The sequence below is a fragment of the Canis lupus genome, chromosome 10 (genome assembly GCF_003254725.2).
Source record: "Canis lupus dingo isolate Sandy chromosome 10, ASM325472v2, whole genome shotgun sequence".
Lineage (NCBI taxonomy): Eukaryota > Metazoa > Chordata > Mammalia > Carnivora > Canidae > Canis > Canis lupus.
In genome coordinates this window covers 57904241-57920740 of record NC_064252.1, presented here as the reverse complement: position 1 = coordinate 57920740, position 16500 = coordinate 57904241, and the positions used below count along the sequence as shown (strand labels likewise).

The window sequence follows — 16500 nt, the reverse complement described above, 5'->3', positions numbered from 1 at the left end:
TATAAAAAAAAAAAAAAAGAGCCAGAAATAAAACCATACTTTAATAGTCAGTGATTTCTGATATGAATGCCAAACCCATTCAGTAGGAAATAGTCCTTTCAATGAATGGTGCTGGGAAAACTGGATATTTGCATTCAAAGAATAAATTTGGATCCCATACCTCAAACCATATATAAATAAAAACACAAAATGGATCACAGATTTAAATGCAGGAGCTAAAACTCAAACTCTTAAAAAAAAAAATAGGCGTAAATCTTCATGAGCTTGGGTTCAGCAGTGAGTGGTTTCTTAGGACACTAAAAACACAAGCAATAAATGAAAAGAAAGATAAATTGGACTTAACTGAAATGACCTTTTGTGCTTCAAAGGGCACTATCAAATTGAAGACAAGCTACGAAATGGGGGAAAAATAATTCTAAGTGGGATAAATGTTTGTACAACAAAAGACTGAGTGTAGAACATATAAAAACATCTATAACTCAATAATTATGACAAACCAGTTTGAAAATGGGGAAAATAGGGCAGCCCGGGTAGCTCAGGGGTTTAGCGGTTTAGCGCCACCTTCGGTCCAGGGCATGATCCTGGAGATCCAGGACCGAGTCCTGCATTGGGCTCCCTGCATGGAGCCTGCTTCTCCCTCTGCCTGTGTCTCAGCCTCAATTTTGTTTTTATTTCTTTGATGATTTATGATCTTGAGCACCTTTTCATGTTTAATGATCATTTGTATATTTACTTTGGAGAAATGTCTATTCAAGTATTTCCCCCATTTTTTTTAAGATTTTATTTATTCATTCATGAGAGACACCGACCTAGAGAGAGGCTGAGACATAGGCAGAAGGAAGAGGCTCCATGCAGGGAGCCCAGTGCAGGCCTCGATCCTGGGTCTCCAGGATCACGCCCTGGGCTGAAGGCAGGTGCTAAACCGCTGAGCCACCCAGGGATCCCTGAAACTTTTTACATACATGTTCACAGGAACATTATTTCTAAGAGTTCAGATACGGAAACCCAAATTTCATCAACTGAAGAACAGATTTTTTTTTAATGTGGTATATGCATCCAATGACATATTATTCAGCAATAAAAAGGAATGAGATACTGATACATGCTAGAAAATGGATGAATCCTGAAAACATTATCTTAAAGGAATCAGTCACAAATGACCATACATTATATGATCCCATTGATAGGAAATCCACAATAAGCAAATCTATAAATACAGAAAATAGATTAGTGGTTCTTCAAGGTTGTGGAGAAAATGGGGATCAACTACTAATGGAATTAAAAATTAAAGAGGAATTCTTTTGTGGGGTGATGAAAAGGTTCTAAAATTGTTTGCAGTCAGGATGTACAAGTATGAATATACTAAAAACCACTGATATGTATACTTTAAGTGGGCAAATTTTATATGTGAATTATATCTTAAGGACATGAAAGAAAGTGAGAGGAAAAGTACTGGGGGGAATGGAGGGAAAGGTGGAAGAAGGGAAGAGAGGAAAGACAAGGTACCATCAGACAGTTGAAGTGAATTCTAGAGGGTTTACTTAGGGAAATGGGAAGACCCATGTCATGATGTCTTTCTTAAATCTCTGATGCAGCCATTCCAAGTATTTGTATGAGCAGCCTTTGGGGAAGCAACAGTGTTGGTCACAATAACACCATGGTAGTGAGCACTTTCAGCTCATTAGATACAGAAGTAAATTCCCCTTTAGACTTCTGATTTAGGTTATTGGCTAAGAACATCAGATTGAAATTGTATGTTAGGATGGTCAGGTATTTTTTTTTCTTTCTTCGACATAGGAGACAATCTTTTAAAATGGTGATTCTTGTATCAGAGATGGAAGCAAGGATTCCAATTTATATTTTCAGAGGATGAGATGGAGACTTAACTATTGAGAGGCATTCATTTTTCAGGGCTCTGTAGAGCCGTGCTTGACAACTATGGCCCATGGGCCAAATTCAACCAGTTGTCTGTGTTTGAAAATAGAGTTTTAATGTTTTTTATTTATTTATTCATGAGAGACACACAGAGAGAGGCAGAGACATAAGCAGAGGGAGAAGCAAGCTCCCTGAAAGAGCCCGATGTGGGACACGATCCCAGGACCCCGGGATCATGACCTGAGCCAAAGACAGATGCTCAACCACTGAGCCACCCAGGGGCCCTGAAAATAGAGTATTATTCATTTATATATTGTCATATAATGTCATTCATTTATATATTGTCTCTGTTTGCTTTTGTGCATAGTTCAATAGTTGTGACACAGATCCATGGCCCTCAAAGTCTAAACTATTTACTGTCTGGCCCTCTATGGAAAAATTTGCTAATGGCTGCTCTAGAGCAATGGGACTAATTCACCTTTTTAACAAATGATTTGCATATCCAAATCAACACTCTCCTCTTCAAAGCACCCACTTAATTAGATGGTTTATGTTTATTTCAGTGATGCTACAACTGCTCAAGCCTTTTTTGAACTCTCCTTTGGGGCTGTCTTTAGGACTTGAAATGCATGCTTTTTAATATTCTAGTAGTGGAACATCTTGACACCTAGTAGTAGTAGGTAGCTATTTAGAACCAAGATGCAAATCAAGATGGGTTAAACTATCATTGGTTTCAAAAACAGGTATAACTCTGAAACAAGTGAACTGGCATTCCCATAGCATGTAAATTGCCTTCAAAAGCAATTTCAAATGGTTTCCAAAACTTTTCGAGTAGAGACAAAATCTTTGGAATAATTGTTAAACCTCCTACTGTCATTAATTTGAAAAAGCAAACTCATTTGGATGTATAAATTCTGGTATATTGGTTAAACTGGTCTCTTTACTTCCCAGTCACATCTCATACTGGGGACTTAGGACACATTTATTATCAATGGGTGGGAAAATGTGTCTGATATGCCCCTGAATATTATGTGCCAGGGAAACAGATTTACAAAGACATTAACTCTCCATGGTTCAATTATCCTTGATGGGCTCCCTAATAGCTGGAGGGCCTGCGCATCTTCTTCCCTGACTGGGTCCAGAAATTCATTCTTCTATAAAAAAAAGAAATGTTCCAGTTCAGTGGTTCTAACAGGGAATTCTCTTCTGTGCATGACAACAGATTAACAAAAGGGGGGGGTCCCCGTACTTCAGATGCTTTCTAAGTCTTTCATCTAAGACACACCATAACAAGGGACAAGGGTTATTTCATTAATTTCAAAAGCTGGCGATCACTTTTAAAATGATAAATACAGGCCAAGTTCTTTTCTCAGAATTTATACTGTTATGCTCACAAAAGCCAATGCAAAATGCATTACCCAGATTTTCTGGTTTTGCTGTCTTTTAAAGTATAGTGAAAAATCAACACTTAAACTTTTAAAGAGAAATCTGTAACCTAACAAAATCTTTTAATTTTTATAATTCTGTTTCCAAATATTTTACCATTTTCTTGCCCATCCACACTTTGACAATTTTCTTAGACAACTTGCCTTTACTGAATCTTTCCATAGCATTTTATTTCTCTCTCATAGGAAAATAACTCGTTTACAGTTCTAGTTCATTAACCTACGCAATATTTCATTAAATTTCAAGATTTCAGTAACAAGTGCAATGGACATACACAGGTTTGGGAATACACACAGCTAACTCCCAGTAAGCCAACAACTCAACTAGTTGGGAGATATACACAAGCTTACCAAGGAATATCCATCTAGCTGCAAGTGCCAAAGGCATCAATATGTTTTACAGCAAAAATGGAAAGCATAGGTCTGTTAAGTAGGTTGAGTGGAAGCCGGCTAAGTACACAACTACTACCTAGTAAGTACATATGTGGTGCACAACTTCGTGATAGGACATAAATGCCTTGGCAGCCGCAAGTGTAAAATCACCCTGCACACAGGCTGATTCTATTCTTGAGTGGCCAGCCAGGAGTCCAAACCCAACTAAGATTCCTCTATGAAATGATCTGTGGCTCATCTCTTATTCATAAGCTAGTGCTGATTATTAGTGTACCAGGAAATGGAGTCAGAAAAGCAAAGAACCACAGAAAACATCAAGAGAGTGAGGACCTTAAATATAGACATTTTCACAGAAGGCAAATTTATCTTGGAAAAAGAGGATATGCGTCTCTAGCAAATCGCACTGTTAGGAGGTAGCAGAGGGTCAGTAAGGTATCCTTCAGACTGTGAAGGTGCTGTGATATGGAAAAAGGAAGAGGGCCACTCCGTACTGTTCATGTGGGGTTTTATTCAAGGTCACTTACTGAGGGGAGCAAGGGGGGCATCAGACAGACAGAAAATCCAGTGCTACGCAGCTGTTCTACAGCCCATATGTGAACTTTCATGCACAGTGAAGGGCAGTGTGGTGAGGTCAAAGGGTAGTTGTCTAACATGGCACCTTTTGAGCACCACTTTAGAGAAAGCCAGAACAAGCCTTCCAGTCAGGGCTTCCATTAACCTCCAGGGGCCTGGAACAGGGAGCCTTGAGGGAGGTCATTGAGTGGGTAAGAACACGATGGAGGGCCGAAGATGGAGGCAGTGCTGTCAGTACTTCTACACCCAGAAGCTTTAAATCTTTAAAGTCAACTTCAGTGAAGTCTTCCTTCTTCCCCACATGATTCAATCCAGAGACCCAAAGGTCAGAAGGGGGCAAAAGGGTGGCAATGGCTTTAGTGGGAATGGAGAAGCCATATAAGAACAAAGAGACCCTACATCCATGGCCTCCTGCATATTTCTTTCCTTCTCAATTCCTGGAAAAAGTTATTACAAGCTATTTTTAGTAGCCAGGAGACAGAAGAAGTTATCAGTGGAGATCAACTTTTATTGCTATTTTGTTAGACAAAGCCAGTCTTACTTAGCTTTTAGACAATCCATTTGCGGTCTGTCCTATCATTAAGCACACTGACATTTCTGAAAAGTGATCTTCCAGAATGCCATTCAGCTACTAAGAAGAAATGATGAAGTACAGCTGCCTTCTCAGAAAGGTCTGACCTGCTAAACTGTCTGCAAGGAAAGGAATATTAAATGATGGAGTTTCTGGAAAACAAAGCATCACACCATGTGGTTTTGTTGTCCTAGCTTATTCTTTGAAATCACATTCATCTCTCTTCAGAATGATTATGAAAAGGTAAGCTGTTTGCAGAAGCTTGGCGATAGCTTTCGGACTTGTTACAAATAATCACATCTTATTCTCTGTTATGACTATGCTTTGCTTTTTTAGATTATACAAGCTTGGCTTCATTAAAGGGAAAAAAATGTCTACAATGTTTATTCACACATGGAGGTTACTTGATTTACCAGCCTTTAAGTAAAGGACGCAATATGGGTGATAGAGCTTAAGATTAAATAGAAAAATGGAATTAAAAGGGATTACAGAAGGAAATATTTGTATCTACATTGGCAAATATATTCACATGCAAGAAAGGATCTTCCAAGTACACAATATCTCAGAAGTCCCTGAATGCGTCATGACTTCACAACACTATGCTTTCATGCGTATTGTCTGCTATACTCTTATCACCTCCTTCTTCTCTATCTAGCAAATCCCAGAATCTTTAACCCTTTGGAATTAACTTCAATGAAACTCTGTTTCTTCCCCACACAACCAATGGCTCTGTAACTCCTTGTTCCCATGGGTCACAGTACTTCTACTACATTCGTCACGCTGAACTGATGCTGTTTCTATCACCCCTGCTGTATTTCAGTCCCAGAAAGGAAGGGACAAAGTCTTGGCCCAAGTTTTATCTACCCCAGGATTGCACATTAAGCCTGCTATATAAGGGATATTGGGAAAATATTTACTCAATGGATGAAACAGAAAATGGAAAAGAAAAAAGGTTGTTCATAAAAGGGCAAAAGTAAAGTTAACATGCTGTTTGAGTGGCACAGAAGTGTATCATGCAGATACTTTGGTCAACAGTGTTACACACAAAGACCTCGGAGCACAGAGGAGGGGTTAACAGTCTGGAGGGAGGTGAAGTGAATCTTGAGAAGCAAGCAGGGAGGAGGGCATTCCAGACAAAGGCAAGCAGCAAAACATACAACACATATCAGACAATCAGAAGAGCAAGGAGAAGGTGGAGCTTGTCTTCGACTTCACAAGCACTTTGTTAGTGCAGCAGGATGAAGCAGGGGGTGGTCCCAAAATAAGGCTGGACACTTAAAATGGGTGCATTTTATTGAACATAAATGAGACCCCAAGAGAGGTGATTTTAAAATACAAGATCAGATCATCTTTTTTACTGAGCCAAGAGTATCCACTAACATTATTTCTCCCTATTTCTGGCCGATCTTTCCCCCATAATGATTTCAGAGAGACCCCTGAGAGCTGAGTCTGTCATTCATTTTTGTGTTACTCATCTTTACCTTGCACAACGTCTAACAAGGCATAGCACGCTGTAGGACTCTGTACCACTGCTTTTAGAAGTCGACCTCATGGCCCAGGAAAAAAATGTATCTGCGTGTGAACACACACACACACACACACACACACACACACACACAAAGTCAGTGTGAAGGCAAACAACAGTCTAAACAAAACCCCAAAACCAGCCTCTTTAGTAAATGGACGCTCATAATCAGCCTTGTTAATACAATAAGAAATAAAGGCAGGGCTTGGTGAATTCAGAGTCTCACAGTTTGGGAGACAACATCTCACAGACCCAGTATGTAAATGATAACTAGCACGTATACCCTTGTGGAGAAGAGGGTTCTCTCGCTTCGGTGACATTTAGGTCTGCCTTCCCTTCTCCTCTTGCTTCTGGTCCTCCCAAAATCTCTGAAGAAGTGACATGAATGATTCAAGAAGTCAAATATAATTTCGAACAACTTTCACATTAAAAACATCTGGGTAGGGATCCCTGGGTGGCGCAGCAGTTTGGCGCCTGCCTTTGGCCCAGGGCGCGATCCTGGAGACCCGGGATCGAATCCCACGTCGGGCTCCCGGTGCATGGAGCCTGCTTCTCCCTCTGCCTATGTCTCTGCCTCTCTCTCTCTGTGTGACTATCATAAATAAATAAAAATTTTAAAAAAATTTAAAAACCTCTGGGTAAGGGCGCCTGGGTGACTTAGTTGGTTGAGCCCTGGACTGTTGGTTCTGGCTCAGGCCATGATCTCAGGGTCATGAGATCAAGCCCCATTCAGTCTCCATGCTAAATGCAGAGTCTGTTGGAGATTCTCTCTGTCTCTACACCCCCAACTCTCTCAAATAAACAAACAAACAAATAAAATCTTAGGGGGAAAAAAACCTCTGGGTATGAGACAAGTTGCCAAGCTTCTTCAACAAGTTATAGGAAACTTCCTGTGTCACAGGAAACAAAATGGGGACCATGCTAGACAAAAGGAACTTAAGGGCTGTGGCAACTAGACACAACAAAAGACAGAGACACAATCCTGACTGGACAAAACAGCTCTCAAGGATATCTGAGACAACTGTTAATGTTGAAGGTGAACCAGGGAATATGTAAGAAGCAAATTTATTGACATCAAAAGCCAGGGATTATTATTACTGGGAAAAAAAATTTAGAAAATGGGATGTAAAGCATTATCTTTTTGGCTAAAAAACAGGCACACAGAAATGGACATGAAAAAATGTACAGTCTTAAACGATAGTCTCTAGTGATAGGAAGACGAATTTTCATGTTCTTATACTGCATAAGTTTTTACAATGTCTATCACTATTGTAATAAAAAGGCTCTTAATTTAAAAAAAAAGTAGTGGATGACTTAGTGCTTCTTTAGCAAGTATAGCTTTGGCTTTAAATATTTTAGATTACTAAATTAAGACAGGAGTTCCCATTTTCAAATTGGTTTTGAAACTTTTCTCACAAATAAAAAATATTCAGCACTATATCCACAGTCACCATGTATGATATATTTGCCGAAATTACTTAAAAAGCATTTTGACTGAGGAAAATTTTACGTTGCTGACGTTTATTCTTATTTTTTGTTGCTTTTGTTTTGGTTTCTGAGCAAGATTTTTCACACAAGATGTTGTATCAGACAAGATGCCATATGTCCCCAAACCTCAGCAGGAACAACTCAGAGTCTGTAAAACAAATTTAATGATGCTTTTCCATAAATTGACTTCCCTATGATCCTTAAAATATGCACATATTTTAAGAAACCAATAATGAGGCAAACCTAATTAAGAAAGAGATAATTATGACTAACAAAAAACATTGGCAAATCACGTTCAGAGATGTATATTAGGATGTTTGCCATGATTTCCATGTATAACATAATAACTGTACATCGTATGCTTTAATCCTTCGATAATTAAGATACACTACATTAAGCTTTTAGAAAGAAAATCATTATTTTGAGCATTTTGCTTTTATTCCATATAGAAAAAAAAAATCTGTTTTCCTTCCATTCTTGATGTTTATGACTTTGAGAAGAAAACACCTTACAAATGCTGGCTCTTTCTCTCTATGGCATTCTCACATGTGGATAAAAAAGTAAAATAAATCATCCACTTATTTTAGCTTCTAACACCAAACATTCATGTATTTTTACAGCATTGGGGAAAAAAAAAAAAGTCATGACCTCCTACTGAAAACGGCTAAGCAAAGGAGTTCATCTCCATCAAAAATAACCAAAAAAATAAATACAGAAGAAATTCCTTTGGAACAAGAACACAGTGGCAAATCTAAAAGGCAAAATACAGAGCACACTTAAGAAATGGAGGGTAGTTCTATACCTCCTCCTAAGTTAGTGGAAATAGGTTTTCCTAAAACCTCAAGTCAAGGTAAGCCTCTGGAAGAGGCCCGTTCAAGCATTAGGGCAACTAGATGGACAGATGTAGGTCTGCAGGGGAGGTTAAAGGGAATATATCTGGAGGCAATAAAGTTGAAGATGCCACAGAATGTCACCGGACATACAGCTCACACAAACCCTTTTTACACCTGCCCTGGTGTTATCTGTGACCTACACTTAAATAAGGAAGCCATCCAGCAGGGAAGTAGGAGATGACACAGTCACTAACTTCAGTGTCTTTGCTGTTCAAGGCCAAAATCTAAGGGAGGAGAAATTCACATGGCAAAGACAGTAACCTATTTGGTAAGAGGACTTTTGAAAAAAAAAAAAAAAAATCAAAGTGGAAACTTTAGACTATCCCAATTCACATTCCCCTTGCCTCATGAGCAAAAATGAAGAACACAAGGGGGGAATAAAAGCCACGACAAGACAAAGGATTTTCTCAGGCAAATAATCTCCCATGTCTGCTAAGAAAAGTTGGGTAAAAGAGTCATAAACAGACAAGTTCAAAAATGGGTGTGTGTGTGTGTGTGTGTGTGTATGCCAGAAATCAGATTTAAAAAAGAAATGAAAATATTAATGAGATGAAAACATTAGGAAGAAATAAGTGAAATAAATACAGCTAAAATCACAATCAAAAACAAGGTGGACAAGATTGAGTAAGAGGGAATTGGGGCAGGGAGAGAGACAACAAACATATAATTGGTGCTTTGGAAGAAAAGAATGCAAAAAAAATAGTTCAAAATGGGTGCCACTGGTGATCAAGAAGGAACAAATCAACACTTAAATGATATATGAGGTCACATCTATCACACTGACAAAAATTTTAAGTCCTACAAACAGTGGTTATTGGCAAGCATATTTAATGATGGGAGTTTCATCCACTGCTGGTGACAGTGTGGCTGCAAATAACCACTCTGGCATCACCACTACAGCTGAAGGCAGACACCATCCATGACTCAGCAATGCCGCTCCAAAGCACACACACAGCAATGATACACATGCTTACGTGTATTAGTATACGTGCATAAAAATGTTAATGACAGCTTTTTTATAATTGCCAAAAACCAGGGCACCTAGGGGGCTCAGTCTGTTAAGCATCTGACTTGATTTCAGCTCAGGTCATGATCTCAGGGTTGTGAGACTGAGCCCCGCATCAGGCTTCACATTCAACACAAAGTCTGCCTGAGATTCTCTCTCCCCTTCTCCCTCTGGCCCTTCCCCTGCTCACTAGCTCCCATGCTCGCTCTTTCTTTCTCTTTCTCAAATAAAAAAATAAAATCTTTAAAAAATAATTGCCCCAAACCAGTAACATCCTTAAGCCCATCAGTCAAATGAGCACATATCTTTTGGACGAATATATGCAGTGGACTACTATAGAGCAGGGGTCAGGAAACTTCTCCTGTAAAGCACTAGATGGTAAATATTTTCCATTTGGAGAGCCTGTGGTCTCTATTGTGACTACTCTGTTCTGCTACGGGAACACAAGAGCAGCCACAGATGCTACATAAACAAATCAGTGTAGCTGGTTCCAATTCCACTTTATTTACGGGCAATGAAATCTGAATGTCATAATTTGCATATTACAAATTCTATTTCTTTAGATCTTTTCAATCACTTAAAAATGTAAAAAATCATTCTCAGCTTGCAAATTATATAAAAATAAGCAGTGGGCTAGACATGGCCTACAGACCAGAGTTTACTAACTCATTATACAGCAGTAAAAAGGTATAAATTCCAACTACTGGTACAAGGTTAGTGAGTCTTAAAAGTTCAGTTTTGAAAAAAAAAAAAAAAGTGAACAAGTTCAAAAATACATACTAAAAAAGGGAAATCACATGATCATGGCAATATAGAAAAAGCATTTAGACAAAGCCCAACATTCTTGATAAGAATTCTTAACAAACTTGACAAGAACTTCCTTAATGATCTCTTAATAAAGAGGGGAACTTACTCAACTTGACAAAAAGACATCTCCAAGGAGCTTACAGCTAACATCATACTGGATCCTCTGTCCCTGTGATCCTGGACAAGGCAAGAATGTCCTATGTCTGCAAGCCTAGGCAACATCACACTAGAAGTCCTAGATAGAACAATAAGGAAACAAAAAACATACAAATTAGAAAGGAGTAACACTTTGCTCACAGAGGACAGGACTGTCAGTATGAAACATGTCAAAGTGGAGGGGAAAAAAAATCCTTCCCAGATCTAATAAGCCAGTATAGCAAAAATACAAAGTTAATACATAAAAGTCCATTGATTGGGATCCCTGGGTGGCGCAGCGGTTTGGCGCCTGCCTTTGGCCCCGGGCGTGATCCTGGAGACCCGGGATCGAATCCCACGTCGGGCTCCCAGTGCATGGAGCCTGCTTCTCCCTCTGCCTATGTCTCTGCCTCTCTCTCTCTCTCTGTGTGTGACTATCATAAATAAATAAAAAAATTTTTAAAAAGTCCATTGATTTCATGTATACCAAAAATGGACAATTGTAATCTGAAATTTAAAAATAAGACCATTTACAATAAAGAGCTATTCTGTGCTCATAGATTCAGATGACTTAATTTTGTTAGGACATCAGTTCTCCCCAACCTGATCTATAGGTTCAATGGCATCTCAATCAAAATCTGAGCAAATTCTTTTGTGGACATCAACAAATAGCTTCTAAAGTTTATGTGAAAAGAAGTCACAGAAGAGCCAACAGGACATTGAACAACATATTTAAGGGACTCACAAAACTCAACTTCTACCATCACAAAGCTGCAATAATCAAGGCAGTGCAGAATTAGCAAAAGGATAGAGATGTATATCAATGTAATAGAATAGGGAGCTCATAAATACACAAATATAGTCAATTGATCTTTCATAAGAAACAATGGTAATTAAATAAATTAAATAGCACTTTCAACAAATGGTGCTGTGTATATGCAAAAAGAAAAAGACGACAATGACATTATCCTCATACCTTTCACAAAAATTAATTCAAAATGGATTCTATATCTAAATGCAAAAGTAAAAAAAAAAACCCTAGAAGATAACAGGAGAAAATCATCTAGGTGACCTTGGATTTGACCATGAATTCTTAGATGTGCCACCAAAAGCAGGATCCATGAAAGAAAACATTTTAAGTTAGATTGTATTAAAGCTGAAACACTCTGCTCTACAAAGAACACTGTTTAAGAAAATAAAGAGACCAGCCACAGACTGGGAGAAAATATTCGCAAAACACCTACTGGTAAAGGAATTGTATCCAAAATATACAAAGAACCCTTAAAAATTCAAAAATAAGACAAACAATTCAGTTTTTAAAATGGGTAAAAGATCTGAACAGACATCTCACTAGAGAAGACTCACAAGTGGCCAACACACAAAAGATGTTCTACGCATTTGTAATTAAGGCATACGTGCAATATGGGCTCAATTAAGCTAAACTTACTACCAGCATTCATGTTTTGAACTGGTACAGACTTTAGTATAAAGAAAAGCCAGGGAGTGGTACCTGTCAGTCAGGACAGGGGCATCACCACAGAAAGAAAGCCATGTGGGTGAGAAGGGGAAAGCAGGGAACTTCTGGGGAGGCAGACAGGATTTGGGTCTTCACCCAGGGGTGGGTACTTGGGGAATTTGCTTTATAACCAATTCTTAGAACAGTACATTTTAGTTTCATTCCATTTCCTCTGTTCCATGTTATACTAAGAAAGCTAAATATTTTAAAGTTGTAATAAAAGATAATTTCCTAAAATTAAAAAGTGGCCACATCAAGAGGGCCCACTCCATCCCAGAAAAAAATTCTGAAGCATCAACATCAAGACGATACACAGGGAAAGTTCCCTGGAAAATGTTCTAGGCACAAAAGCAAGTTGCATTCATGGAGAGGAAAAATACCAGGTTGCCCATGTTTTTCTCCAATACAATCCTTTAAGAAGGCAAGGTGGGGTATAGATTTACCTTGGTTTATAAAATAATTTCTATCCATCTACCTTTCATCTATATTATGCTTAGAGAAAGGTGTAGAAGGTTCACAAATGTGAATGGTGTGTATTTCTGGATACTACAATCTTGGCTTGTGTTTTGGCTTTTTTTAAGTTTTCTGGACTGCTCACTAAATTTTTTTTATGATAATGTGCCATTTTTACAAAAACAATGAAGTCATTTTTCTAGGCATATCACTTTTCACTTTGATAAGGTTTGAAGTCCAGATTTAAGGCTCACCCAAAATGACCATGTACTGTCAGTCAAGCCCATGTCCCAGTGCTTATCCAGCCTCATTGGACGTAAGTGGCACCCCATCTTAGCCTCCCGTACCACGCCATACACTGTAGCTGACTGTGCACCCTCCTCACCCAAATTCCAGTTGAATAGTAAGGGGTGCTCCTCTCGAACTGGGTCATACATGATCAGGTCACATTTAGGAGAACACACTATTTTTGGTTTTTCTATTAGACTTTGCTCCTTCTGTGTCTGAGACAAGAAAGAAAAAAAACCACTTCAACAGCAACTTTTTATACTTGATATAAATACTCTTTAATATCCAGTCATGAAAAGTGCATTAGTCTCTTTTCAAGGGTTCCTAGAGAGCATAATAATAAAAATTTTAAGAGGCAGCTCAATCCCCGTTTGGCCTAGATCCTAAAGCCTGGGTATTCAGACAAAAGTCATCTATCTCCCCTCTTCCTCCAACCTCCTAGAAAAAGGCAGTTCCTAGAAGACTTTTTGTTTGAAACACAGGTAATTTTAGCTTCAGCTCTTAGCGACAACAAAGAACCTGCTGCCAATCACAGCCAAATCTAAACTCTTCATAAAGCAAGACTGTCGGTCCCAGTTGCTACTGTACCGCCTCACTACCCAAGCCTCCTGGGCTTATATCTATCTACAGGGCAGGAATGAAACACAGGTAAATGTAAAATACTGACCTAATACCCTGATAGCAGGTAATAGGGGCCCAGACTAAGCAGTGAGCTTGAAACTGAAATTTGGACACACTCAAAGCACATTCAAATGCTTACTTCTTCTTCTATAAACAATAGTGACCAAGGTGACTCATTTGAAAGGTGTCAGCTGAAAAAAAGCATAGAGCCCTAACCAAGACTGTAGAGTCAGCCAAGAGGTCTTCTCCTGTCATTCTCTCGATTCTGTGTTCGGACATCCTCCTTACACTCAGCGACAATTAACTTTTAATAGGAGGCTTACAATCTCCTAAGCTGCTGAGATAAAAATGACATAATAAAGAGCTAAGATGTGAAAGAGATGACTATCCAATTGTCAAACAATCATAAAATTAGGTGCACTGTTATTTCTCCTCCGGAGGGAGGAAGGGACCTAGCATTTATCAACTGCTACTCTTATCTGCTACCCACATGTTTTAAGTAAAGAGAAACTCTGAGAAATGAAGTAAGCTGTCCCCTAGGATATGGAGCTTAGGAAGAAACTGAAACCAGAGTGTGCCTCGGTCCAAATTCACATCCCATCTACTATATGGGATGCTCTTGAGAGAATTTTCAGTGGAAATTGGGGCTGCTCAGTGAGGAAACTAAGAAATGTACAGGTGCACACAAAGGAAGGTTTTTCTTGACATTTACCAAGGAGGGCTAGATTTACTACTTTCTAATATGTACAAATATATCATCAAGATGCATATTTAGAAGATCTTCCTTGTTCTCCTCCCAAATACAGTTTACACGTTCCCTTTCAGTGTGAAAGGCACAGAGAAGGATTCCCTCCTCCTGTCAAACACAAAACCAGAATTGGGTCCTCTACTCCAGTATAAATAGACTGCTATTCAGCAAGAATAATTCTTTCTTTTTTTTAAAGATTTTATTTATTCATGAGCGAGGGCGGGGGGGGGGCAGAGGGAGAAGCAGACTCCATGCAGGGAGCCCGATGCGAGACTTGATCCTGGGACTCCAGGATAATGCCCTGGGCCAAAGGCAGGTGCTAAACCACTGAGCCACCCGGGAATCCCCTCAGCAAGAGTAATTCTGGCACAGAATCACTGGTGGGTTTCCATCAGCCAGCCATTCCATGCACATTTACCCAAAGACCAATCTATGCCCAGCAGCAATATATGGAGACAGGAGAGGGTTTCTGCCTTCAAGAAATCTGAATTAGAATTGGAAAGATAGGTGAAAAATAATTATTACATGGCTAAAGGCTCTGGGATACTACAGAAAACCCAAAGATGGAACATGTGGCACAGAATGGGCAAGACAGAACAGTAGCCAAGGCTTCCAGTATAGGATTTACCCAGAAGTATCCAGATGGTGCCCAGAAACAAGTGGCCAGTTATGACTGGAGCAACTTAGGGTGGGAGTGTACTGGAGCAGGGAGGAGCAATCTGAAGATGAGGTCTAAGAGCTAAGCTGGGTCCAGATCAGATAGGACCTCCGGGACCATTTACAAAACAATGTTTTCTCCAGAGGCAGAGTGATCCCATAGTTGGTTTGTTCACAGGCAACTAACATGACCTGACAGAGGTTCTAGGAAGATCATTCTTAAAGTAGAGCAGAATGGAATGGAGCGAGATTACAGACTAGCAACCCATCTAGTCAGGTGGCCTACCACCAGGAGTCCTGATTCTGTGGGTCTGAGCTAAGAGAGTGACAGGAGTCAACGAATAGATGGAAAAATATTTAGGAGAATAACCTATCAAATTTGTTGACAGTCTAGGATGATGGGCAAGGAAGGGACTAAGGTAATGCCCAGTACTCCAACTGGGACAACTGTGCGTGATAACTTCACTTGAAGGACAGAGTTGGGTAAAAATGAAGAGATGATCATTTTAGACACTTTTCCTTCACTCCCTCTTTATACTATGGTTACTTCAAAATTCTAAGACTTCTTGTAGTGTACCACTCCGAATTAAGATTTCATTATTTACAATGATAGTGGTAACATCCATAGGGTAGTTTTTAAATAATTTTAAAGATAAGCAAATGGCTTGGCCCACAGTCTCCAGAATAAGGAAATGCATGTATCCAAGGTGAAGAAATAAAACAGTGAGTACATGAGTAAGAGAACCCATTTCTCTAGATACAACAGAGAGCATGGCCACCACCATGAGCATGAATCATACCACAGTGGGTTATTTCCCCCAGTGAAAACTCATATACTGCTTCCCCAAAAATGTTTGCAGTGGGAGTCAACGTTGCTTTCCACTCTTTCTCCTAAAGCCAACACTTATCATTATAACTGTTGACAGAAGATGAACTCTAAATTCTACTTCTGGTTAGAGTCCATCTAAATTTAGACGTCCCAAGGAAGAACGGTAATCTCTAACTCAAATGCCCTCAGGGACAATCAGGTAATAGAAATCAGTAAAGCAGCCTGGACACAATGTCATGGGAGGTGAAGAGGACAGCAAATGGAGCCAGTCTGCACCCCTTGTCAGTCTGAAAACACAGATGCAAATTCTTTAATTAGCCCATCAAGAGGTGGAGTATCTGGCCCTTCGCTTTCCAACTTGGTGGACTCGAGATTGCTCCAGTCAATAGAATAGAAGAGAGTGACAGAGTCTGATCTCTGAGGCTAAGTCCTGAGAGGCCGGGTGGCTTTTGTCTTGTCCAGCTGGAACACTGGATCTTGGATCACTGAGTCGCCATGTGGGAAGGCTGAACACCCTGAGGCTGCCATGTTGCAGAACCTGCATAGAAAGAACACATGAAAAGCCTGGAAGCTGCATACAGATTTGGGGGTTTCCCAAAGAGCCCCACGCTCTCCTGGCCCAAGGACACATGTAAATTATTACTCCTTTGGATGATTCCAGCTCCCCAAATTTAAGT

The 16500-nt window shown here is 39.5% G+C and overlaps 1 protein-coding gene across 10 annotated transcripts in view; it reads right to left on the bottom strand.

Moving 5' to 3' along the window:
* The window catches only part of CCDC85A (coiled-coil domain containing 85A), a 190798-nt gene that overhangs the window by 148656 nt on the left and 25642 nt on the right, over nucleotides 1–16500 (bottom strand). The window contains exon 3 of one of the 10 annotated variants that reach the window (XM_025467675.3): nucleotides 14590–16361. The exons of the other annotated variants lie outside the window; for them this stretch is intronic. Coding sequence (XP_025323460.1) covers nucleotides 16306–16361 — 56 coding nt within the window. The 3' untranslated portion in view covers nucleotides 14590–16305. Of the gene's footprint in view, nucleotides 1–14589; nucleotides 16362–16500 lie in introns of those variants that run through there. 10 annotated transcript variants of the gene reach the window in all.